At 44.7% G+C, this 25155-nt stretch overlaps 3 protein-coding genes across 3 annotated transcripts in view; 1 reads left to right on the top strand and 2 right to left on the bottom strand.

The window, feature by feature from the left end:
• Nucleotides 1-8435, top strand: part of mef2d (myocyte enhancer factor 2d) — a 54885-nt gene extending 46450 nt beyond the window's left edge. The window contains exons 9-12 of the mRNA XM_057044455.1: nucleotides 340-460; nucleotides 1539-1695; nucleotides 2472-2540; nucleotides 4804-8435. Of these exons, the coding sequence (XP_056900435.1) occupies nucleotides 340-460; nucleotides 1539-1695; nucleotides 2472-2540; nucleotides 4804-5290 (834 nt within the window). The 3' untranslated portion in view covers nucleotides 5291-8435. The remainder of the gene's footprint in view (nucleotides 1-339; nucleotides 461-1538; nucleotides 1696-2471; nucleotides 2541-4803) is intronic.
• Nucleotides 8436-10479: 2044 nt separating this feature from the next.
• On the bottom strand, nucleotides 10480-13275 carry LOC130533194 (eukaryotic translation initiation factor 4 gamma 3-like). Its single transcript, XM_057046427.1, has 9 exons — nucleotides 12842-13275; nucleotides 12625-12756; nucleotides 12239-12448; nucleotides 11986-12087; nucleotides 11581-11908; nucleotides 11376-11494; nucleotides 11221-11305; nucleotides 10885-11022; nucleotides 10480-10754 (listed from the first exon to the last, which is right to left on the bottom strand). Exons 1-9 carry the CDS (start codon nucleotides 13115-13117, stop codon nucleotides 10606-10608), a joined length of 1539 nt encoding a protein of 512 aa, XP_056902407.1. The 5' UTR covers nucleotides 13118-13275; the 3' UTR covers nucleotides 10480-10605.
• A 2882-nt stretch (nucleotides 13276-16157) lies between these two features.
• On the bottom strand, nucleotides 16158-23799 carry nes (nestin). The gene is made up of 4 exons (XM_057045658.1): nucleotides 22823-23799; nucleotides 22048-22172; nucleotides 19981-20054; nucleotides 16158-19202 (listed from the first exon to the last, which is right to left on the bottom strand). Exons 1-4 carry the CDS (start codon nucleotides 23642-23644, stop codon nucleotides 16624-16626), a joined length of 3600 nt encoding a protein of 1199 aa, XP_056901638.1. The 5' UTR covers nucleotides 23645-23799; the 3' UTR covers nucleotides 16158-16623.
• Nucleotides 23800-25155: the final 1356 nt, after the last annotated feature.

The raw sequence follows: 25155 nt of genomic DNA, 5'->3' as shown, positions 1-25155 counted from the left end.
CTGGGGAGCACATGCTAGCCATTATCCTTATTATTGTCGAAAATGGATGAAGTCATGCAGCGTGAAGTCCGCCGCTCAGCCCATGTAAGGACAAGAACAACAAACGTGACTGGTTGTGGAGCAGCTCCAGTATTTTCTCAGGACACTGAGCCACAATATTTAATACAAACATCCAAGAAAGGAAGGTTTTCCTCCCAATTGGAGGGTTCAGCATGTTTCAGATGATGTCACCCCCGCTTGCAAACGAGATGGGAACATTACAAAGTTCTGACACTCTACTGGTTATTGAGGCTTTACTCTCCGCCAGAATCCTAAATGCCCTTGCCTCTGTCTTCCCAGAATGCTCAGCGGTTAGGTGGATCGCAGGTCGCACAGCAGACGCTCACTACTCCAGTGGTTTCCGTGGCAACACCCAGCCTCTTAGCGCCCTTCTCCAGCATGCAGACGGCCTACAACACTGGTAAGATGGCAGTCACCATCTCAGACTCAATCAAGCTCAAACACAGATCAGAGTGTTTTATAGGTGATACAATAAAAAGATGAATGCTAACTGTGATATTGTCCGTGTGACCACGCCCACATCACAGAAAGCCACGCCCCCTGGTCTGATTGGTCATATCACAGGAAATGGATCATTTAGGGGACAAAGTTTAAATTTGGAACTTTGCTGGTAGAGATAACATTTGAGAAATCTTGTCACTAAATTCCTGGAGTGGAGAAGAGTTAGATAGAATTTTATCCTCATGACTTCAGGTTAACCCTGCTAAACACAGCAGTTAACAGTTGTGGGCCTCCTCTCCAAACCCACTGGATTCATCGATCTGTCCTGACTGGCAGATCATCCTGGATCCCATTAGCCAGGTCAATTCAGACTCTGTCAGCACTGATTCTCTCTGGAAGCATAGGCCACAAGCTTCAGTCCAAACTTACACTTCAAAGAGTAAAATCATAAGAATAGATTTTATTTATGGATGCCTTTAAAAGCACTGAAAGACAATGCAGTCAGACAGTAAAAAAGTCATGAAATGTACAGAAATGAAAGATTAAATCCATAAATTAATCCACCATAAACAGCAGTTTAGGGACAGAAAGAGTGGGTTCATCAGAGGGAATATGCTGTTTTAAAAAGGTGAGTTTCAAACCAGATTTGAAATGGGAGAGAAGGAAAGGTGTTTTACGTAGGAAGGATGAACAGCATCAATGTGTGGCTGTATTATCGTATTCTGCTGTAAACAGATGTACCTTCATGCTGTTTTTACACCCTGAAGCAGTGGAATGACAGGACAGTGAGAGACCTGTGATTGGTCTGAAAAATGAGAGTAGGACTGTGAAGATGTTGCCGTGATGCCACCAAACTAGCATGAATATTCACTTTGTTCATTGTGTGAGAGCTTCTGGAACCATTCCACTTCAAAGGTCTACATTAATATGGATTAGCTGTGATTAATATGGATGTTCCAGAAACTTGTATGATGTAAAACAACCCCCATCCTTCCTTCTTTCTTTCCCTCTTTCTTTCCCTCTTTCTTTTATCTCAGACTATCAGCTAACAAGTGCAGATCTCACGGCGCTTCAGACGTTCACACCGCCGGGGTTGGTACCGGGAAACATGAGCGCCTGGCAACAGCAACCAGCCGTCTCCCAGCAACAGCCTCCCCAGCAGCAGCTCAGCCTAGCGTCTCTCAGTAACTTAGTGTAAGACCCTTTTTCTTCATTGCTCCAAATGTTAAATGAGAGTCTCCCGTGTCCTGACTTGTGACCTGAGAAGGTGACATTTCCGTGCGTGCCAGCTGAATGTGCACGTCGAGCATCTGACGTAGCTCCCTCGCATGAGGCGGCAGCGTCACCTCAGCTGCTGCCGATGCGTCTTCGTGTTGACCCAGATAGGAGGCAGCTGGACAGACCCAAGTTTTCTTCTTCTTCATCTTCTGCTTCTTTGTCCAGCTCGTTAGTGAGGGCGCTGCTCAGCAGTTGGGTTTATTTCCTCCTCTTAATCTCTTGGTCCTCCCACACAGACCTCTTTGTCGACTTTGGTTGATCCTCTCTGTGAACTTTCTCACTTCAGAGGATAAAAATGATCTCAAATCCCCCCAAAAAAAGCTAACTTCAACTCCAGAAAAGAGCTTCTTTCATCTCTTAACTAATATTACCCTCTGTGGTCATAAATAATACTCAGATTCCATACTTCTACAATGTTCCTTTTGATGCTTTCCGATTCGTTTGCTCTAAAACTCTAACGCTAACATGTCTTTTGGACCTGGATCGACCTCAGAGAGAGACGATGGTATGGATCAGCGGTGGGTTGGTTGTGTTGATCCCAGCTTTATGAGGCGCTCCTCAGACATTAATGTAGATTATTCAGCAGAATTGCAGACGCCATGGAAAAGCCTGTTATCCGTAAGTTGGTCTGATGCTAGCTGTGGTGGGTTGTTTGTTGAGTGGCTCGTAACTGTTTTTCTTTTTCTCCACAGCATGTGGGGTGCAGAGAAACAGAACGCGGAGATGTTAAACTGCATCTCTAATTTTGCTGCTAACCTGAGGTGATTGTCATGCTAGCTTTGCCTTTTATTGTGCCTTTTATTTGCTACTCGGTTATATAGAACAGTTTCAGTGACCTGATGTCAAATCACCGCTTCTCACTTCGACTCGGATAAATGTTCTGCCTGTGGTTGCTTCTCTGTGTCTCTTCTCTTATTTCATTGCTTTCTCAGTCGATTGTGTCACCGGTGCCCCCTACCGCTCCGATCTGAGGCTTCAGAAGTGCTACCCTGAGACACAGCAGCATCTCACTAGTTACTCCAATGAAAGGAGTCTCTGGATGCTGCTTTCAGCTCCACACGCCGTCCCAGCGCGCGCACGCTCGCTCGCTGCCGACATGCTCGCGGCATTAAATTTTTACTTCAGCACCATTTAGCTGTCACTGGCAGCTGACTGTCAGACATAGGTTTCAATTCCTCTGACACATGTAGACCTCAAAAGTCTGCAGTAGCCTAACTAAAAAGAATAATTTAGCTGTAGCTTAGCTGTCGGAGCTCATTACTCAGATGGGTTAAATGCCACTGGGAATGTGATCTGGTTTCATAATTGCTTAATAGCATTTTACATGATGGCTCCTTTTGGCTATTTGAAATATGTAAAATGGGCTTTAAACATCTGACAAACTGCATGTTGAGAACAATTCCTGGTCGGCATTGATGATCTAGAGAGGAAAGCGTAGAAATGATGCCAGCTGTCAGGTTTTTATTGGTTTCTCCTTCTAATAAGCTGAAAATCTTTGAGGGAAGCTTGTTTGTTGCTGTCTTAAGCAGCTGAGATTCATCCAACGTTCATCCAAATGTCATCGAACAAGTCTTTCAGAAAAAACACTCGTGGAAAAGTTGGACTGTTCAAGGCCCAAATCAGAATGGTCTCATTTCCTTGGGAGACCTCACAAATATACCAAAGCACAAGGATCCGAGTGGATTCCTGAAGACTTGTAGAGGTGATGATCCTCATTTATTCACAGATCCAAACACTAACTTACAAATAAGTTTAGTTTCTATTTTGATCGATTGATTACATTTACATCACTGCTTTTGCACCATTGGACCCAACCACCAAGGTTGTAATCGAGCAGAAGGTCGCTCACAGAGGCTCATTTACTTTTTGAACATTTTCGTACTTTTCAGAATTTATACATAAAAATCATTCCAATACTGAAAAGTATTTTCCTGTTCAAAAACACACAGATGCCACATTTTGTCTCAGTGTTTAGCTGAACTGTCTGGTCTTTAGTATCTCCACAAACAAAAACAGGAAGCGATGCAAAATAATTATTAGCTATCGGTGCTAAATAAACAGCCTGCATTTATGTAGAGACCACTCGTTTGGCAGGTTTGGAGCAGTGCATTATGGGTCCCAAGCGTCTGCTTCAGGCTGCGCTCGCTGCTTTTTTAGCCTGACATTTGCGCCTTCATCACGATCACTTTCTGGCTGAGTCTGCGGTTTCCTGGCTGCGGCATCCACATCCATCTACCCACGCCAGGTGAGATGAAGCAGCTTCGCAACAGGAGCCAAGTGAGAGAACCTGCATTTGCATGAGGGACAGCAGACGTGAACACGTTTAGAGAGAGCGAGCTCACCAGATCGCCTCCAGGAGCGGCACTTAGATTCCTCCTGTCACATCACCAGTAATTGAGAGAATATTACAGATTCAGGGCTGCAGGTGGCTCATGATATGATGTATTAGGAACCCCCCCCCACCCCCCCGGAGGCCCAAACCCAGTAATTGGAAGCTCCAAACACAGCTCATCCATGTGAGAGCACCAGGAAGAATGATTGACCTTAAACTACCGGAGCTCCCCCCTGGACCACTAGCAGCACACCTGAGGAGGAATGAAAGCCCCTGAATCAGTGACACTGTTGAATCCTGCTAGCAGAGCTCATCAGGTGATAAGATCCTTCCTCTCTGGGCAGAAATGCCCCTCAAGTGCTCATGAAGCATCTTTAGTTGAAGTGCTGGATCCTCCTGATGGTTCTGACTCAGCTGTCCCTGAATCCTCTGTTTTTTAACACGCAACAGAGTCTCCAGCTTCATCTGGGAGCAGCAGAGAAGTGTTTTGTCTGTTTTTGTGACTCGTCTGTTGTGCTCACCTCAGTCACAGGTGATGGTCCTTCTGCTACGGCTCAGGTGACGACCACATGAATTCCAGCCTTAGACTGGTCCTGCAGCTTTCGTCTCATAATTGCCGTCTTTCACCTTTTTGTGTCAAGTGGCTGAACTGTGTGTTTCACCTGTGCGCAGCTCTGATGTTTGACAGGAAGTGTGGACAGTAACTCCTTCCTGTTGTCTCTGTTGCGTCCCTCCAGGCCGGTGAGTCATCTACCTCAGACCGCTGCACTGACCATCAACACAAACCCCAACATCAACATCAAGTCCGAACCCGTCTCTCCGAACCGTGACCACAGCACCCCCAGCTCCGCTGGTGGGGGAGGGGGAGGAGGCATCAACCAGGGTCAAGTCCAAGGTCAAGGTTTGGTGACGGTCGCCTATCCCGGGACGGTGCGCCTAGATGCCGGAGGTCAAGGCCGCTCACCTGTAGACAGCCTGAGCAGCAACGGCAGCTCGTACGAGGGCAGCGACCGGGACGACGGCACCCAAGGAAGAGGCGGGGGCGCAGACTTCCACCAGCAGGTTGGCCCAGCGGTCCAGCAGCCAACCATGGTCCTGCTGCGACCTTCTTCGGCCGAACCCCAAGACCAGGACGGGACCAACGTCAAGAGAATGAGACTAGACACGTGGGTCACATGAAGAGCCGAGCGGACAGACTGATGGAAGACGGAGATGCGGATTTGTGGCTTGTGTACATGACCCCCACCGGCCCTGATGACCCCAGTCTTCTCCCACACACACACACACACACACACACACACACACACACACACACACACAGAGCGCAAGCATGTCAACACACACACTGGGACACACACGTATGTATCGTGCACACACAGGTGAAGTCACTCACGGACCCTGAGGCATTAATCCACCAAAACCTGCAAGGGATTATTTCTCAGACCTGATCCAAAGCTGGACTGATGTTGTTGTTGTTGTTGTTATAAATTTGGCCTGTTGCTGTTGTCTGATTGGCCGGTTTCCCGACCTCAGTCAGCCGTACGTCTGTTCTCCAGCCTTTTGGGCAGGTTTCGCTTGTTTTATTTCATTTTTGAGTGTGGAGTTTTGTCCTTCTATCTTGACTTTAAAGTGTGGATTTCAGGTTTGAATATGAAGACGCGAAAAAGGAAAAAAAAACTGTCCCCTCCCCCCCGGAGACCTGCTGGACCGTCATCAGGACCGTCTGTATGACCTGAAACGGGCAGAATAGCTCTCACAAAAAGAGGTAAAAAGACTTTTTATTTGAATCAGGGATGAGCTGCAACAGCTCAGTGACATGGAATCTCCTCATCCCCACGACAACCGTGTGTGTGTGTGTGTGTGTGTGTGCGTGCTTGTGTGGTTGTTTTTTAAAGTCATTTGAGCAAATCTTCAAACACATTTATTACACACATTTTTTGACACAGTTTTGTGGGATAACAATTAGAGTTTCATGAGGTATCATGTATATAAGCAATCTGTAACCTTTGTGGCTTTGGTGTAACAGGGAAACGAGGGTTTGAAGCCTTGAAACAGCTCGGATCCAAGCAGAAACTGTATTTACTTCAGGCAGTAGCGCGGACGGCCCCGCGTCAGACGACAGGGATTGTTTCAGTGTTTAAATATGTGGCAGGATGTCCCTCAGTGAAAAAAAAAAAAACAGCAAGCGTGCTGATTCTGGATCAGCCTCTTTTTTATTGTTATTTATGGTTGTAAATAAGCTGTAATGCGTTGACAAACCTACAGAGGGTGCTGTCGAGTTAGAAAGGGAAGACGTAGCCGTGGCAACTTCGACTGTTTCCAGTGAGCAAAAGTTAGGATGCTGTCGCTGATGGAGTGCACTTTAACTGAACCCCCACGTCAGCCCCGCCGGCACACACACACACACACACGCCCACACACACACACACACACACACACACACACACACACACACACACACGCCTCGCCAGCGCCACAGAAAAGGACAAACACATTTGTGCACTTTTTATTTATGCAATCCTACAAATGTTTTTGTTATTTAAATAATAACTAAGTTATTAGTGTAACTGAACCAAATCAGGCTGCAAACGTGTCAAATCGATTCAACTGATCACAGAAAGGAAACTGAACCAAAACAAAGAATTTTATGAAAGATTGTGTCGCAGTATAAATATTTTTCCAGACTTACATATAACAACATACAAAGTTTTTTTTCTTCTAAAAGCTGACCTGTTACAGTTGTGAATTCTGTAATTTATTAATCAGTTAAATGAAATAAATAAACAACAGCTGCAAATGGGTGAACTGCTAAGGGGACTGAAGCAATTGTCCTGGTTTAGCCTGGTCTCAGAAGTCATTCGTCAAGTCATTGTATCCGGTCACGTCAGACACGGAGCGTCCTGTGATCAGCCCAGGAGGTGAAAAAAGCCATGTTTCTAAACCACCCATCTGGTTTTAAACCTTGAGGAGACGCTGAAGGTCAAAGACGCACCGACGGCGTCGTTTCATAGAAGTGTTTTTGTCTTTAGTGGCAGATTATAGTGAACACTCATCTATTTGTTTAGTAACGGCGTCATTAATCCAGAGTGGACTACCTCCAGCAGACACACAGACACCACCAGCCTCTTCACCTCCATCTCCCTCACTCCATCACTCCTCCTTCTCCCATCCCTCTGTTCATCCACAAGCTCAACCACACGAGCAGAAATGACAGGACTAAAAGAGACAGAAGGTGTGAGAACATCCTCAGATATGAAGCGAAGCTTCTGAGAGCTGGATCACGTCTGACAGCAGCTGAATTTCCGCGCGCGTTCACCCAGAGTTCAGCTAGCAGGACAGTTTGGCGCGTCTGCCACGTCCAGGGTTGCCACGGTGATTAACACGCGTTTAAAGACAGATCACAAAGTCGAAGGTTCACGCCAAACAAGCATGTCAGTGTGTGACGCAGACGTAAAGCGTCGACCCCGCTGCTCGCCTCAGGTTATCGAGCTGTAGGCGCTGTTCTGGCCAAACATGTGATTCTCCTGCGTGTCGCTCTCTTCCCAGTGTTCGTTTGTGCTGGTGATGACTTTTTATTTGTCCTCTGACAGCATTTTATTATTATAATTATTATTATTATTATTATTATTATAGTTGTTGCCACATCTGCTGTGGTGATGATCAAGAATCTGCGTTGTTTTTTGTGTAGGTTAGATCTGATTTATTTGGAATTTAATTTTATTGTATTAAAATATTCTATAAATATCTTTGTTTTGTTTATGGGATTTTTGTTTGTTTGTTTTTTCATTTAAGGGTGTTTCTAATGTTGCACGCTTTTTATTAAACAACTCGAGGGTAGTGAAGTTAGTGCACGTGTGGACGGAGGCACAGAGCGAGTGGATGAACTGCTCCGATGCTGCATTTCTAAACCTCTGGGGGGGGCACCATGATGTCATGCATGGGCGTTTTTTTTAAAAAAACAAACAGTGAGTCATGTTATAGGAAATAAAATGTTAATATCAACACAAATATATATCACACAGAAATACATTAAAGAAAATGAAACGTTTAAAGTAACTAAATGATAGCTAATATATTGTGTTTGGCTAGTCTGCTTTTTGTTGTAAAGATACAATTTTTTGTTTTTTTGGAGAATGATATACAGTTTGTGTATATTTTCATAAATAAAGTATGCACTGATATGTTATTACAAATTCTATACTGCTTTTACAGAAAAGTGTTTGTTATTGTACCAAAGTAAAGATTTGTCCCCTCGGAACCCTCCTTTTTGCGTATGTTTTAACGTATTTTATATATTAAATAGACAAGTTGACCTACAGAAAAATGGTGTCTTTCATTCTTTTAGTCTCACAATATGTAGGAATAAAACAAAGAAAAACAACGTTTTTTTCTTACAAGTTTAGGGTTCATCACCTGACATTTCCAGTCCCCTTCCTGACTGTATCTGCAGTCCATGTTCGGAGACAAACACTTTAGTAAAGTTTGGAAAGAAGGGGCTTCGTTCTTAAGTGCTGCGGGATCATAAAGTGTTTGCTCAAGTTAGTTTTGCAGTAAGTTTACTGTGGCACTTAAACACTAACTATTGTTATGTAAATGTGTCAAATCTCATTTACTTTTTTAGATTGACTTTAAATTCCAGATCCATCGTGTCCTGGGGGGGTTACAACCATTTGAGGGTGTAAACAGGTGGCTGTGAACCAGGTACAGGAGGACCCCCCCCCCCCCCCCCCCCCCGCCCCTCTGCCCCTCTGTCTCTTCCTCTCTCCCCTCTCATCCTCTCATCCTCTCATCCTCTCCTCTCTTCCGCTATAGCCGTGCTGCAGTACCACCAGTTCAACGCTAGATGGCAGCCTAGTATTCTGCAGGCTTGGAAATCCAAAAATCAAAAACATCCGGTGAGACGATGTGAAAGTTCAGGTTTTACCTCCATAAATTTAAAAAGCTTTGGAATCATTTTTTCGGTGTACGTAAAAATACATTCTTAACAAATACAACTACATTTAGCAATGTTATGTTGTCTCATAAATAAATCAATATAATGTAATGTTTTCTTATGTTTATCACTGTCTGCAAAACATGAATATGCATTTTACTTGCTTATTGTAACAGTTCTGTTCCTGTGTTGATGCTAGTCTAGGTATTCAATTATGACAAATGTTCAGTAATATTTCATAAACGCATCACCGTTGAGTTCCCTGTGATCCTTTTTCAGCTGCTGCGTTTCTGTTTCCACTGGAATTCAATAAAATCAGATACTGAATTATTGTACAATCACATCCCTTAATCCTTCCACAAGATCTAAAAAGTGACCTTGCCAGAAAATCTTTGGTTCTCTCATTTATTAATAAATGATTTGTCCCAGTTTACATAAAATGAAAATTCAAACAAAGGAGTTTAGAAAAACTGATGAAAGAAAAACTGTTTTCAATGGAAAAAGGAAAAAAACCTCAATAATTCCTGAACAAATGTGTTATTTTACAATCAATATCTTAAAACAGGACATCCTGTCCTGTGTGAGGGGCGGGGCTAATTCCTGTCCTACGCCTGCAGCAACGCTCCAACTGATAACCTCATTTTTAATGTAAAATCTATTGATCTGTTCCATTTTGACAAGTCTGCAACTTCTCAATCAGACTCTTAAACTCTGCTCAGCCTCTGACGCTGATCAACCTTTGCTCACATTTCTGTCTCCGACTTGGACATCAAGCCAGGTTTCATGCGGGAGCAGCTGTGAATGTCAGACACGTGTGTAGCTACATGGAAAACTGCTCAGTTGCTCCATTTTAAAGGTGCCCATCAATGAGCGTCAGCTGCTGCAGACAGCAGGTTTGTCAGCAGCTGAAGAGCAGCTCGTCTCTGAGCCACACATCTGACTCATCAGGCTGCCAATAATCTCTCTCACACACACACACACACACACACACACACACACACACACACACACTTGTAATTGTATGGATTTGTATACACAAACACTATTTTTACATAATTGAGTTTACATTTCTAATATTATGTATGATCAATGCCACATTGTGGCAAGAAATTGACGCCCCCCCTCCCACTTCCATCCCATTACATCAAGCTTAATTACTGAGTGTTTTAGTATCACTCAAAGAACAAATATAAGAAATACGCTCAAAATATCAGAATCTATTTTACTTTATACAGCATTTATTTTATCATTAACCATAATAAAGGATTAATACTTGTTAGAGATCGGGCTCTTGAGGTAGTTTTAGTGTCAATGTTTATTACTGCCTTGAACATTCAACCTCAATAAACCAAAACTCCTTTAGAAAGTAAAACATGATGATCACATCAGGATAAAAGGTGCCAGTCGGGACTTTATTACCCAACTTCACTAAAACATAAATGATATTCAAGGACTTGTATTTGGACATAAATTGAATTTTATTCAAAGACAGATGAAATTATTGACAATGAAATAATGCAGATTTTTTTTAAAATAAATTTTTTTTTTTTGCTCCCCAAGTTCACTTTATCCGTCTGTTCGCCTCTTGGAGCCAGGAGAAGAAGTTGGTCACGGATGTCACATTGACTGAGGATGACCTCCACTTAAAGAAGGTCTCATCCTGGATGACTTCTTCATCCCACAGCACATCAAAAAACATGCGCAGCAGACCTACACGGACACACACCAGCAAGAATCACAGGAATAAGTCAATAGAAACACACCACTGGCTCCTGGATTTGGAGTTCAAAGTTAAAATGAACAAAGCCGTGAGCGTTGAGGTGGATGGATGGACACTCACCATCAGGTTGGTCTATGTGGACCACCAGCTGCTGCAGAACGTTCAGGGCCACCAGCTGCTTCTGGTCATCCTTGATGAACCTCTTGAGGAGGCTCGCTCTGTCCAGCAGCTCATAGGTGTTGAGAGTATAAACCCCACCTGACAACACAAACACTCTCTTCACACCACTGTAAAGAAACTGAACACATCTAATCATGGACTATAAAGTGTCCCAGACTGGTTTTGTGCTCACATCATGTAAAACAGACGTCTGTGTGGAGTAAAACTAATGAATCATGTTTTTGGACAGAAACAGGCTGAGCTTTCTGCCTCTATATGACTTTATAGAACACTTACAGTCAACAATGACTGACTGGCACACTGCTCTCATCAAGGCCCTCACAAACCCGTCTGATGACCTCTGCCTGGTGTTGAGGGTGTTCTGGGAGGGGGAGAGGAACCTTTGCTACAGTCACAATCTCTAGAAAAATCCAGTTTAAAGGTCCAGTTACCTGGATCCACTCCTCTATTTGATCATTGCCAGAGTTCTTCTGCAGGAGTCTTCTCAGTGTTTGATACACTTCTTCTTCACAGTCCTGTGCTCGTGCCTCCTCCTGGTTCTTGTGTTCAACTGCAAAGAGCAACAAGGAGTGAAAAACCCCATCCAGGTGTCAGCTTTAAAATGCACCCAATCCTTTGGCTTTTTCAGTTATTTACCTGGAATTTTGTTGACCTCTTTAACCCGTGCTCCTCTGTTTATCTTTTGTTCATCCAGGTACACCACAGGTTCTCTTTGTTTTGGTCCCCAGGTGTTTCTCATGCTCCTGCATTCATATTGTTTTGGTGACCCAAGAGTTGAGCTGCTGCCCCTCTGGTACCGCAGCTTCCGGTCTCCATCACAGTTGCGTCTGAAGTCCTGGTTGAACTTCCCAGGAATTGCTTTCTTCAACTGGAGCATCTCCCTCTCCTCAGCCTGCTTCACCTCTTGGTGAAGCTGCTGGATGGTTTTGGGCCCTTCATCTCTCCTTCGGGGAACCCAATCGTTCTGAAGGCCACACATGAGATGTGATGAGAATTCAACTTTCAGACTATAGTCATGATTTAGCCATGAAAGAGTCTCACCTCTCTTAGGGCCACAACATCCTGCAACATGAATTTGAGTCTTGACGACATCTTCTTCTTCATTAGGTTGCAAATGAGGCCACAGTAGCTGTTGATTTTTGGCTAAAAGGAAGAAAATAAAAGGAAAAAGAGAGTCCCACTCGTTCAGTTTATGCGTAGACTGTGTGTGTGTGTGTGTGTGTGTGTGTGTGTGGTGTGTGTGTGTGTGTGTGTGTGGTGTGTGTGTGTGTGTGTTGCACACAGCTCTCCTTACGATCTCAGTCTCGGTGTCCAAGTCTTTCCCCACTGTGGTCAGGAGCTTGCACACACACTCCAGAGACTCCTCGGACTCGTCCTGGAGCAGTTCACCTATACAGGTGTGTATGATGCCCTCTGAGATCATCTTCAGCTTGAAAAGCTCCCCAATGAATCTCACGGTCCCCAGCAAACGCACGCAGGCCTTGTGCCTGGTCTGCTCCAGGTCCTTTGGGGGCAGATTTGCATGTATTTAATTTAGGTGAAACATTGTAAAGGTTACATTTAAGTTTGAGTTCAAAATCGAACTATTCTACCGTCCGTGCCAGTGGAGCAAGCATTTATAAATAATAATAATAATTGCACTGGCATATTTGGTTCTGCTGTAGGCGTGCCCGTACTCACCTCTTGAGCAACAGACACATCGTTTTCCTTTTCTGGCAGGAGTCCTCTGTTCCGGAACTCCATCCGGCATCTTGTGAGCAGAACGTTGTGAAAGTAGATGAAGTCACTGCTGCTCTTGGACGAGACCCTCAGCTGATGTGGGAAAGGTTTGGCACATCAGTAACAATAATCTGGTCCAAATCCAACCAATCGTACAGACAAAGAATGCAGAGTTTACCCCCTTCAGGTGGTGACACATCTTAGCGTAGGTGGCGCTGTAGCTCTGCTCAGACAAAGCCTTGTTCACGATGAGCTCAACGACCGCGTTCAGCATCTCCTCAGTATCGATGTTGAGCTCATCCACCTGCTTCATGAGGCTCTCAAACATCTCAGGGGTGAGCTTGTTCAGGATGCCCCGAAAAGTTCTGATCAGCTTCTCAGTCCCTTCTGTCCATCCATCTCCCTCGCCACCACACTGGGGGCTTCTGATGGAGGGAACCACGTTGGTGTTCATAGTTGGAGTCTGAAACCACAAGAAAAAACAAACATTTGCGATAATTTAGAAAGACAAGCAAATTTATACTGTCACATACGAATACGCCATTTTCTTTGAAGTGTTAAATGGTTTCGACTGAGGGAAAATTTCACCTTAAAGTTTCCATAATGGCCTGTTTTTTTTGGTCATGAAGAATGATAATATGAATACATTTGGTAAAACTGCTAAAGAAAAGAAAAAGGTTCATAGTTTCAAGATGACCAAAAGCGCAGCCTTGTAAAAGCTCAGTGGCAGTGATCTTAAAACTATCAGAAAGGGAGAGTTCACTCACTTGCAGTAGAAAGTCAGTATTCAGACTGGAGTTTTGCTGGTTGTTCCTTTATAAATGTTAGGATTAACTTTAACTGTTAATATTTTAGCAGTTTATGATTAGTATTAACTGTTAATATTTTAGCAGGTGCTTGTTGTTGGAGTAAGCTTAACAAACCTTCAGCGGGATTTAACAATGTAGACTTTAGGTCTTTTATTTGAGGTCTTTCATGTTTGCTCCAATGAAAAACCCCTGTCTTTCATGTTGAGACGTTGATCCTTTGACCTTTGATGTGCTCTGTGACTCCGCCTCTCCAAGCAGATCCCCGCCCTCTGGCTTTGTGCTCATGCTTTGGTGCTAACAGTCAATCCTCCATCTACTTTGTTCTTTAGAAGTGATCTCGCTCTCATCAGTTTTATTCCATTAATTAAACCAAATTAATTTCTACTGTGTCCATAAATAATTCCACAGGCCTAAAACCAACTCACCTGTGTTAAATTTGAATTGCAGCAGTTGTGAAGCATGTGTCAAACTTTGCAGACACACATGTTTCAAGCTGCTAACATTGGTGTGAATTTGTTAGGTGATTGTAAAATACAAAGTAAACATTACTATTATCATCATCACAGTAAAATATAAAAATCATGATCCAAATAACAATATTTTAATGTTGATTAATATTATCATCACTGTTGCGATTGTAATTGATATTGATAACATGACAAAAATCGAACACAATGTAATTTAAGTTATTATGTATGTGTGTATATATATACTGTATATATATATATATATTAATTCATTCATTAAATTAATACAAACAGTATAATTTCCTATGAAAAATGAAAAACAGAATCTTCAAAAAAAGGTAAAAAACAGATTTGTCAGAAAACTAGTAAAAAGTCCTCAAAATGTCCTCACAACAGTATGTCAATATATAGTCGTCAAAAATCTAGCAATAAAAGAACACACACACACACACTCAGATCTGGCTTCTTCTAACATCCTGGAGGATGAAGAATTGAGGATTTTGATTGGTCCTCCATGGTTTCCACCTGCTTCCTCTTGTGTTTTGCATTGATGTGGAGAATTTAGGTTTCCACACAAAAATCATTCAAGGACATCTTAGATAAATTAGCATTTGCACATTTCTTGTTTGTTGCTGTCTGGTTGCTAAGCAACAGATAATTGGTCTTCCTCTGCTGCCTGTCTTGGAGGGTGTGGTCTGTATGTCTGTGATCGTCTAACTTAATTTCCAGACTGATTGGATTAAGGTTCCCATCTGCTGGCGAGCTCGGCGACCCCGCTGACCTCAACCTGTCATCTTTCAGCCTGTTTGTTAAGCCGAGTTACTGATTTATAATGAGAGCAAATGTCATTTGATGCTTCAACTTCTTCTCTCCTTTTTCAGTGAAGATCTCCTCTGACTGGAGCTCAGCGCAGATACGTCTTTAGAAAATGTGGTGAGTTTTTACAGGAAGGTGGCGCTGCTGCACCAACACCACTGATGGAGTCCAAATGGAAGAAAAAATTATTATTTTCAAAGAATCACAAATCCTGAGGGTGGGATCAGAAATAACTCCTGGCTCCTGGTTCAGCTTGAAGCTCAAAGAAAGCGGCAGTTGTCAGCAGCAGGCTTCACTCTGCAGAGAGATCTCTGCTCTGTTTTCCTCCAGGTTGGTGGCCGACGAGCTGAGAAGCTGAAGATTTAACCCAATGCATCATGGGAAATGTGATTTGGACCAACTTTTTCACCCACTTCAAAACCCAGCATAAATGATAATAATTCTGTATATTTTAGAAAACAATGACATTGAAATATAACAGTTATTTAACCATATTTAAAAGAAAATTTAAGGATGAATAGAATGTATGACAAATTGTGTTCTTGAATAGTCTTGCTTTTATTTGTGGGAGCATCTGATGCAACACAGAGAAATGAGGCGGCATCAGAGCAGCTGGCAAGAGTCTAAATGTGGCTCCAAATGGTGAATAGGGCTGGTCACGTCTAAAAATACTGATAGAATGAGCAGAGTAGACGTGATTAAATCTCTAAACATCACAGCCAACATACTGGTACCAGCCCCCTCAAGGCTCCGCCCTCTTTTGTGAAGAAACATTCAGTATTAATGACAGCATCAGTTCAGCTCCAAGCATAAAATAAGGCCCCCCCCCCCCCCCCCCCCACACACACACACAGACACATTTGTTTAGCCCTCCTAATGGATCCACCCACACTGAGCACGTGTGGGATGTGATCAGTTCTGCTTGATCGGACTTTTTCCACTGTCTCTGGTTTTATGAAGCTAACAAGTGTGGGAATGAGGAGACTGTTGCTAAGTTAGCTGAGTGTTGTTTGACGGCTGACTTGACCCTCGTTAACAGAGTTCCTCTGTGTCAAACTGCCAAGAATAAAATGCTTTATGTAACTCAGAAATAATGAAGCCACCTTTATGATCATTCCGAGCTGAGCTGCAGCCTTCCGTGTGTGTGTGTGTGTGTGTGTGTGTGTGTGTGTGTGTGTGTGTGTGTGTGTAGTGAGGGGGTGTCATGCTGTGTTCCTGCTCTCACACTCTCTTCTTGGCCCCTCCTGCTTGCTGAAGGTCCTGGTGCTCTTTTAGCTGCTTTGACCTTTTATGATTTTTTTTAACAGGGATTTTAAAGAATAACGCCATGTTACCATTATGGTCTGGCTGTGTGCAGTAAAGCTGCATTCCATTGACCTGTGTGAGACACAAACCACCAGACTCCGGATCTACCAGGGTTTATTATGGGGATGCAACACACAAATGAAAGCCACCTCCTCTAAAAGCTGCTGAAGCTGACCTGAGTTCCCTCAGCAGCAGAAACAGCAGCCGGGTGTTGACCCATCTGTTCTCATTGATCTCCATTAATCAGGTAAAGCAGATTAGGCAGAAATCAATAAACACTCCGACTTTCAAATGACATTCTTTGTTCCATCTTCATCTTGTTAATTCATGCAGACCAATGTCCTTCAGCCATCTTTTCATGCAAACTAACAGCTTTAACAATCGGGGGAGAATAGAAGTGTTAGTCAAAGATCCGCTTGGTTTGTATGGAATTGGCACATTGGTGGTTAGCGTGGATGAGGTGATCACCAAGGCACAACTTTTTCCTTTGAGGGAAGTTCAGGATTCTAACTAACAGAGATTCAGACTAGAACTGCTTCAGCTCAGGCTTCTGTCTTCAGTCTTCATATTGGTTCCTCTCCAGAAGACCAGGATTCTGCCTCCACCTCTGACTCCTCAGAATGGACCAACAGCTGCTTCACCTCAGAGTTCCCCTGCTTCTTCTCAGCTAGCAGACCTTTGGGAGAGTCAGTATCCACTCCGGAGCTCCACTTAACCACGTTTGTGTCTTCCAAATCCCCCCACACCAAAGCATCAGCAAAGCCCAGACCCTGACCGGTTTGTTCAGCTGCTTCATTACAGGCATCATCTGGGTGGTTGGTAGCACCAGTTTCCAAGGACGACACCCAGGAGTCATTCTTTACACCCCTAAAGAAATCATGGAGGCTGCTGTCATTTCCACTTTTCTTCACTAGTTCTGCTGAGCTTTTGACCACAAATATGTCATCCTCCACATTGTCAGGGCAGATGTTGAGATGCTGCTGCTTCTGCTGGTCGGAGGTGATGTCCTCCGTGGGGCTTTCAGCTGATTCACACTGCTCACCGACGTTCCTGAGCATTTCCCATTCAGGTGCTTGTGGAACATCCTGAGAATCTCCAACCTTCTCATGCAGATGTTGTTGAGACTCAGCTGGTGTCCACATGCTCTGATCTGAGGACACACCCACCTCCCACAGGTTCGCCTCATCAGCTCGGGGGTGTATTGCAGGGTTTGTTTCCTCCAAGCAGCTGATTTCCTCTGCCTCGTCAGGCCTGGTGATTAGCAGGGTTTCTGTCTCATCTGCATGTGTCACCAAGGAAACATGTTTTTCCTCTTTTTCTTTTTCTTCTGAAGGTCCTTGGTCTTTAGGCTGGACTTCAGCATCTGTCATTGAGGGCTCACTGAAACCAAAGCTGTAGGAAGGTTGATCTGTGAAGGCACTGAAAGCTGGAGGATCTGGAATCACACCCAGGTCAGGGTTAGGGGAAGGTAAATCTTCCTCCTCTTCTGCTTCTGACTCTTCAGTAAGGTTGCTGTGATGCAGATGTACGAGGTTCTCAATCTCCCTGACCTGCTGCTGTACAAAGCTTGTTCCAGCAAAGTCTGATTTTACGTGTTCGAACTCCTGCCCCACAAATCTCCCCGTCTCTAACTCTTCATCGTCCACCTCTGCAGAACCTGTAGGACTTACAAGTTCTTGGGTGTCATGTTTGGGTTCCTCATCTGAAGGCCTCTCATTGACCCCGCTGGTCAGTTCATCAGCACCATCCAGCACCAGGTCTTGTGTGTGCGTGTGAGTATATCCCAGGTCGTACTCTTCGTCCAGTTCCCCTTCAGTGTCTTCACGCAGATCTTCCATAGTTCCAAATCGTTCTGCATTGTCTTCGCTCCACTTCATCATCTCATCAATCATCTTTTCCTGCTCTTCTTCGCCAGACTCGCTCTTGTCCATGTGTGACGCCTGAGTGGCGCCATCGGCCTCGTCGCTCTTGTATTGAATCAGAGGACGGGGGTCAGCGAGGGTGTTGTCCTGAGTGTAGCTCTCGCTCTCGGTCCTCCAGGACACCAACATATTTTGTGAATCTTCCTCTTCATCCTCTTCTTCATTTTCCTGAGGGGGTAATGCAGGTGCTCCGTCGCCAACTTGACTGTCTGTCAATGGAGAGATGCTTGCGTTGAATTGCTGCTCCTCGCTGGCAAGGTCCTGCCTCCTGTCCGTCTCTTCAGGACGTTGGTCTTTAGATGAAATGTCCTCCTCAGGCTCAGCGTGCTGCCACTTTTCTTCTTCCATTTTTGTGTCATTGCTCATCTTCAGATCCACCTTTCTTTCCATGGCTCTGTCATACGTGTCCATCTCTTCTCCATCGGGGTACAGCTTTTCATCTCTGTCCGTCTCGTACGTTTCTGTGAGCAAACACCCTTCTTGCATCAGCTCAACACTTTGAGTCGCATCAATCCCTGTACTAAACACACTTTCTTCTGGCTCGCATTCAGACACAGGACTGCTCGTCCTGGACTCAAAGTTTGGTTCAATAACGGCCTCGGTTTCAGAATCTGAGCTTTCCTCCTGTAGCTGCTCTTCACCTTCACCTTCTTCACCTTCTTTCTCCACCCATTCATCACGTGGCACTTGAGGTTCTTGCACATCCTCCTGAGAAGCAGGTTTGTCAAAGGGCAGCAATTCATCTGAGAATTCACAGCTCTCCTCCTTCATTCTGACATGGTATGGTGTTAGCTTTGGTGTTGCTAAGTCACGCTGACTCTCTTCACGGGTGAGGTGGGCCTCGGAGCTGAGCTCAGAATCTACCTGAGAAGCAAAAACCTGCTCAATCATCTCTTCTGAAGCTTTTTTGACATTTTCACTTCCTTCTTTAGCAAAAGCTTCTGCCCCATGATGAGGTGACAACAGCTCAGTCAAGGTGACTTTCTCCTTATCCCCGTCTGGCTTGACAGCAGGAAGTGTCTGCGGGGTTTTCCCTGTTGTCAGCTCTGGAGGTTTCATGGGAATCTTTGGAGTTTCAGTGAATGATGCTGGTTTCCTGCCCCAGCCCGGTGATGCCGTTCGTGTATTTCCGTGGACAGATGAGAAGGATGTGCTCTTGTGTCCCGCTAACAGACGGCTCTGGTAATGCTTTTTAACCCCACGAGGACTGGATGCTGCATCTGTAGAGGAGAAGAGCTCATGAATACATCATGAACAGAGCCACCACAGTTTCCCCACAGACGCATGTATGTACATAATTTTCCTGCCCCGCCCCCAGATGTTGACCTGCCTTTGTGGGACATCATTACAGTATGAAGACCAGCAGCATTCTATGTCTTTACTATTAAACAGTAGAGGTTGTGACAGTGCACGTTGAAACGATACTGAACTCCTAAAAAGCACTGAGGACTTGGCCGTAAAGGTAGAATTTCCTGTTTATTCTACATTCTACCGGCTGCTATAGTCTGTAATATTTCTATAGGATCTGGCCTGTCTATAGGAACTAATTTCAAAGCTTCCCTAGATGAGTAAAATATAATTGAGATCCAAATTCCTGTGATTTCTTTGAGGAAACCCAGCTGCAGCATTATTAAAACATGTTCTCGGTGGACACTAATGGTGAGATATTGATCTTCATTTCCTTTCAGGCCATCAAAGGAGCCAGACGTCAGAACTATATGGCTCAATAACCTTCGGGGAAGTCTGAGCTGGTTTGCGTTACAGGACCAAAGTGCCCCTGTCAGCTGTGCTCTGGTCCTCCGACTAATGCGATTACAAATGATATCAAACATGCTGGCCAGTCCGAGGGGCTTTTAGTTAGACCGAGTGAAATTACAGCAAGGGGGGGGGGTTAATGCAGGCAAGGAGATGAAGTGGGGATTTATGCAACACGTTGGGGTTCTAAGGGCAACAGCTGCAGTTGTGTGTGGGTGAATTAACATTATTAGCTTTAATTACCTGGGACAGAAATGTTTCCTGGCAGATTCAACAAAGTGGCACCGCCCCTGAAGCTCTCGCTGTCCAGCAAAGCTCTGAGGAGAAGCATGGGACAGGTTTACTATTGTGATGCTCCGAGTCTGGATTAGGCATGACAAAAGGATGTAGCACAAGGACGAAGGAGAAGAGAAGAGGAGGAGGAGAGAGGAAGGAGAGGAGGAGTGAGGGGGCGAGAGAGGAAGAGGAGAAGGAGGAAGGGAAGAGATGAGGAGGGAGCGAGGAGAGGAGCAGAGAGGGAGGACGTGGACAAGGAGGGAGGGAGAAGAGAAGAGGAGGAGGAGACAGGAGGAGAGAGGGAGGAATGGGAGAAGGAGGGAGGAGAGTGGGAGAGGGAGGGAGGAGGAAGATGAGAAGAAAGGAAGGAGAGGAGGAGGGAGGGAGGTGAGGAGAGAGGAAGGAGAGGAGGAGTGAGGGGGCGAGAGAGGAAGAGGAGAAGGAGGAAGGGAAGAGATGAGGAGGGAGCGAGGAGAGGAGCAGAGAGGGAGGACGTGGACAAGGAGGGAGGGAGAAGAGAAGAGGAGGAGGAGACAGGAGGAGAGAGGGAGGAATGGGAGAAGGAGGGAGGAGAGGAGGAGGAGGAGAGAGGGAGGGGAGGAGGAGAGAGAGGAAGGAGGAGAGGAAGGAGGAGAGGAGGAGGAGGAGAGAGGAGGAGGAGGAGGAGGAGGAGGAGAGAGAGGAGGAGGAGGAGGAGACAGGAGGAGAGAGGGAGGAATGGGAGAAGGAGGGAGGAGAGGAGGAGGGAGGGAGGTGAGGAGAGAGGAAGGAGAGGGAGAGGAAGGGAGAGAAGGAGGGTAAAAGAGAGAAGGAAGGAGGGAGGAGAGGAGGAGGAATACTTTTGTTGCTTTAGAGCAGCAGGAATGGACGGAGGTCTGTTGTTATGGTAATGAAGGTAAGACCCCGTCATTGATGAACCATCTGCAGAGCACAAAACTCTGCCATCAATGCCTCTCTCTCTCTCTCTCTAACACACACACACACACACACACACACACACACACACACACACACACACAGGCACACACACTGAGCAGCTCATGCAGCACTGATGCAGTTCCCACATGTGGCTCCATCAGGCTCCTGCACATACTCACACATAATTAGCTGCATGTTTGCACATTAACACATTGAGATGTTGAGAACCTACTGATGAGAGAATGACCTTGAAATTTGTCCTCTAAGCACTCCTCCCCACCCACCCCCTCCTCTGTTATTCTACACTCCCATTGCTCATAAATCAGCAGCCTCTTACTGATGACCAAGGGTCAATACTGTGAGGAGGGGGCATGAAGGAGAAAGGAGACACCACTTTAGAGCTCTGACAGGTTCATGTTAGAGGACCTGTAGTCCAGACGGCTGCAGATGTCGTGGACGCCGCTTTCTTTCCCAGCTCCTGAGTGATGGCGCTCTATGTTACTGTAGCAAGTTCAGCGCTGTGTTGTTGGGCTTTTCTGCTGCTGCTGCTGCTGTTAAATCTGAACTATCATATGATGTAAACAGTGTTTACTTACTGAGGAACACAAGATTTACTGATTTGGTGACCAGCATTAGCCACAAGAAAGTGAATCTTTCATGATGTTGGCATCCTGCTCACAAGAAGAAGGTAACTCTGGAAAATGATTGTCTGGCTTTTTGGAGGAGTCAAAAGAGACCTTAATTGGTCTAATGTGAACCTTTTTTCTCACAGTCATGATGATCAGATTGATGTTGTAAAGAGGACAGACTGGCTAGGAAAGACCATTCAGTTATTCTGGACCAGTCAGATTACTGGATTGGATCTTTATGAATCGAAATATATCATCATTCACAACAGCTTTTATTTCTAGGATAGTAAGTTTAGATTTAATCACCTCTGCTTGAGGTGAAAATATCTGCTTGTGACGTCTAACATCAAAATAGCTGATATCTAAATTTAGAGTTTCAGGGGTTTTTTATCCATTCATCAACATGTGTTTGGTGGAGGTGAAACAGCTGAGACCTTTGTGCTTCTCAGAGCAGAAAATGTTCCTCCTCTTCCTCCTACTAATTTACCTGTAGGCGGTCACTTCCAGGCTGAGAGACATCTTCACATTCAGCATGTCTCGGTTCTGCAGCTGCTGCTGGTGGATTTGGCGACCCAGCTCTGCTCTCTCTGCCTCCAGGCCCAGCAGGTGCTCCTGGAAACAGGAAATAGTCAGAGAAACATTCAACTGTCTCATGTGGCTTCTTTTAGTGGTTGTTGGCTATTCTGGGTCCAGAATCCCAGCTCATGAATCGGGAGAACCTGGTCATCAGTGGAGGAGAGCCTTTTGATTCTGCCAGGAAAAACCTTGACTAGTCATGTGTTGGAGGTGATGCAGCACAATGAGGGCCTCCATTTTGTCTGCGTGACCTCAGAGCTGCAGATGCTGATCAGCAGCTGTTCACATTCCCTCATGGTTTTCTCACTGTCTCCTTTTAGACCTGCTCTATTTACACAATGTGGAGCAATGAGCAATTGCTTTCAGAATATAGCCCAGATGACCTTGTAAAGTATTATTTTACCCCATTTAATTAGAGCTACTGTGTCCATTTTACATGATTGACATGATGCTTCTATCTAAAACGTCAATTTAGCTTCAGTTTCAATCAATATTTGGGGGAATTTGCTCCTAATATTTAGATTTTGCTTATCTTAGAAACATAATGCCTGTTCTCTGTTTCAATAGTTTAAGGGGAAAAACTTTTTACCGCGGATCATTTTTTCCACAGAAATTTGGATTTAAAGAATGAGATGTTTTTAAGTTTGATTTGCTATGTGAGATCTTTCCCAATGTTAGGCACTCACCTGGAGCTCCTGGAGCTGCTGGCTGTAATTTTGTCCCTGCTGAGCCACCGTCTTCTCCAGATGCATCTTGATGTCTTGAGCAGTGGCGATCTCCTTCTCCAGGACCTGCAGCTTCAGCTGGCTCTCGCTGTTCTCTTGACTTACTTGCATTAAGCGGTTCCTGGCCTGGTTGACTGACTCCTCCAGGTGAACTAACTGCCCCTGGTAGGCCTGGGCAGCCTCCTGCCAGGCCCTGGTAGCCTGTTGAGAGTACTCCTGCCCCAGCTGGAGGACGTTTGCTCCCTGGTTGGCTCTGTGAGATAGTGTTAGTGGCGTAGTGGCTCTGGACTGATTCATGGTGGCCTCCAAATGGGCCACATCCTCCTGGTGGATTTGGATAAGATGCGTCATCTCATGCTCCAGCTGGGTGACCTTCTCCCTCAGCCAGATCTGGGCCCTCTTTTCTTGTTCCATTTCTTTCCTGCTGTGCTCCAGCATCTTGTTCGCCTTCATCTGGGCCTGAGCCTCCCTCTGCCTCTGCAGGTCCAGGTCTTGGAGCTCTTCCATCAGTCTGCCTACCTCTAGCTCCATGTGGGCCCTTTCTCTCCAGGCTGAATCCACCTCCAGCCTTGCCTGCTGCAGCTTCTTCTCCAGGCCTTTCCTCTGCGTTACCTCATTGTGAGTGCTGCCTCTGAGAGCCTGGATCTCTTTAGTGAGCAGAATGTTTTCCTCCTCCAGAAGTTTGACCCGGCTCAGGTAGGACTCCAGGCGTTGGTTCAGGTTTAGCATCTGGTGTTTCTCCTCCCCCAGGTGGAAGGGTTTATGGACACTGTGGTGCGCCATGACTGTGTAGGAAACAGAGCAACACTGAAGAGGATTTGGGAGCCAAACGTGTCTCTGTGTGCAGGCCAGAGTCAGTGGGTTTGGGACTCCTGTGGAAGAGGTTTCCCTTTCATACCAGAGTTAATGAAGGGGCTGGGCACATGGATGGGAGGAGGAGAAGGGAGAGGAGGAGGGGAGGCGGGGAGGCGGAGGCAAAGAGGGAGGAGACATGAGATGTGGAAGGATGAAGAGGGAGAGAATGGGATGAGATGGCGTGGGACGGTTGGGGGAGATGGGAAAGGGCAAAGAGACGTGGTGATGTAATCTCTTAACTCTTTCCTCACTGGTTGCATTTGGAGCAGAGTATTATCTGGAGTTATATGGACATCTCTGTCATCTATGTTTTAGAGGAAACACCAGGAACAAAACAAAGACTTTGTAAACTTGCTCAGAAACAAATAACAAATTTAACTGCAGCCTATAAAAATCTATTTCCATATGTGTGGGTGTAGATTCATAATCACCCAGCTCATATTTGATGTTTCAACCCAGGAAAACTGGATTTATAAAATAGAAGTTTGGTTCCCAATTTGGTTCCCAAACAATGTTTGAATTTAAAAGATGTAATTACTAATGTCAGACCGATGGTAAAGGGACCACAGCGAAAGGAATAACCAACTGGGATCTCTCTCCAAGTACCTGCAGCGCAGAGTCCCGTGCTCTTAGAGTGCCTTTATTTTCCTAGTTAGATTTGTGTCCGTGTTGAAGTGTGTGACTTTGCATCAGAGTAACTAGAGTATTTTATCTGAAACGTGAGGGATATTAAAGTTTAACGTCTTCGGTTCCATCTAGTGTCCATCTGTCCACACTACAACAGCCTTGACTGGCCAATATGATGCATGTGATTTATTATTATTATTATTATTATTATTGTTATTGTTATTATTATTATTATTATTATTATTATTATTATTATTATTATTATTATTATTATTATTATTATTATTATCTTTTTTTAAGGTTTGGAAGTCCATGATGCACTTTCCTAACCGGTTAAATTGCTGTGGTGAGCGGGGACTTGACACTCATATAAAATAGAGAAACACACAATATATTATTGAAGACCAGAACCAAAAACAAATGAATTGGCACGTGGTTAAATATTACCCGAATTCATCGAACGGGATTTAATAAATGATAAAAATGGTTCCTGACACCTATAGTTTTTAAATCGTTACTGCTAAATGACCGACAGAGGCCGCTGCATCACTGAGTGGAGCAACCCTAAGATGGTTCAGCATTTTAATGCTGATTTTAGTCCCAATTGTGACATAATTATTCTTCCTGTATGAAATACGGTCTTCTTAATATTTTCAGTCTGAACGGGATTAAATATGGCCAAATTTGGATCCTGGATTTATGCGACTGAAATGTGTTCAAATTGCAATGATTTTTTTTCAATAAAGGAGTAAAAAATGGAATGAATGTACAGTGAACGAACAGTGCAACACAATTTTAAAACGATAAAATTG

Source organism: Takifugu flavidus, chromosome 10 (genome assembly GCF_003711565.1).
Source record: "Takifugu flavidus isolate HTHZ2018 chromosome 10, ASM371156v2, whole genome shotgun sequence".
NCBI lineage: Eukaryota > Metazoa > Chordata > Actinopteri > Tetraodontiformes > Tetraodontidae > Takifugu > Takifugu flavidus.
Note: the sequence above shows the minus strand (reverse complement) of the source record. Positions and strands in the feature narration are given on the sequence as shown.

Coding starts and splice junctions, on each gene's coding strand:
- LOC130533194 (XM_057046427.1), bottom strand. CDS start 13,117: ATGAACACCAACGTGGTTCCCTCCATCAGAAGCCCCCAGTGTGGTGGC. Junction 12,449..12,624: donor ATGTGTCTGTTGCTCAAGAG/GTGAGTACGGGC, acceptor CTGCCCCCAAAG/GACCTGGAGCAGACCAGGCA. Junction 10,755..10,884: donor CCACATAGACCAACCTGATG/GTGAGTGTCCAT, acceptor GTGTCCGTGTAG/GTCTGCTGCGCATGTTTTTT.
- nes (XM_057045658.1), bottom strand. CDS start 23,644: ATGGCGCACCACAGTGTCCATAAACCCTTCCACCTGGGGGAGGAGAAA. Junction 22,173..22,822: donor AGCAGCTCCAGGAGCTCCAG/GTGAGTGCCTAA, acceptor TCCTGTTTCCAG/GAGCACCTGCTGGGCCTGGA. Junction 19,203..19,980: donor AGGAAACATTTCTGTCCCAG/GTAATTAAAGCT, acceptor TCTCCTCTACAG/ATGCAGCATCCAGTCCTCGT.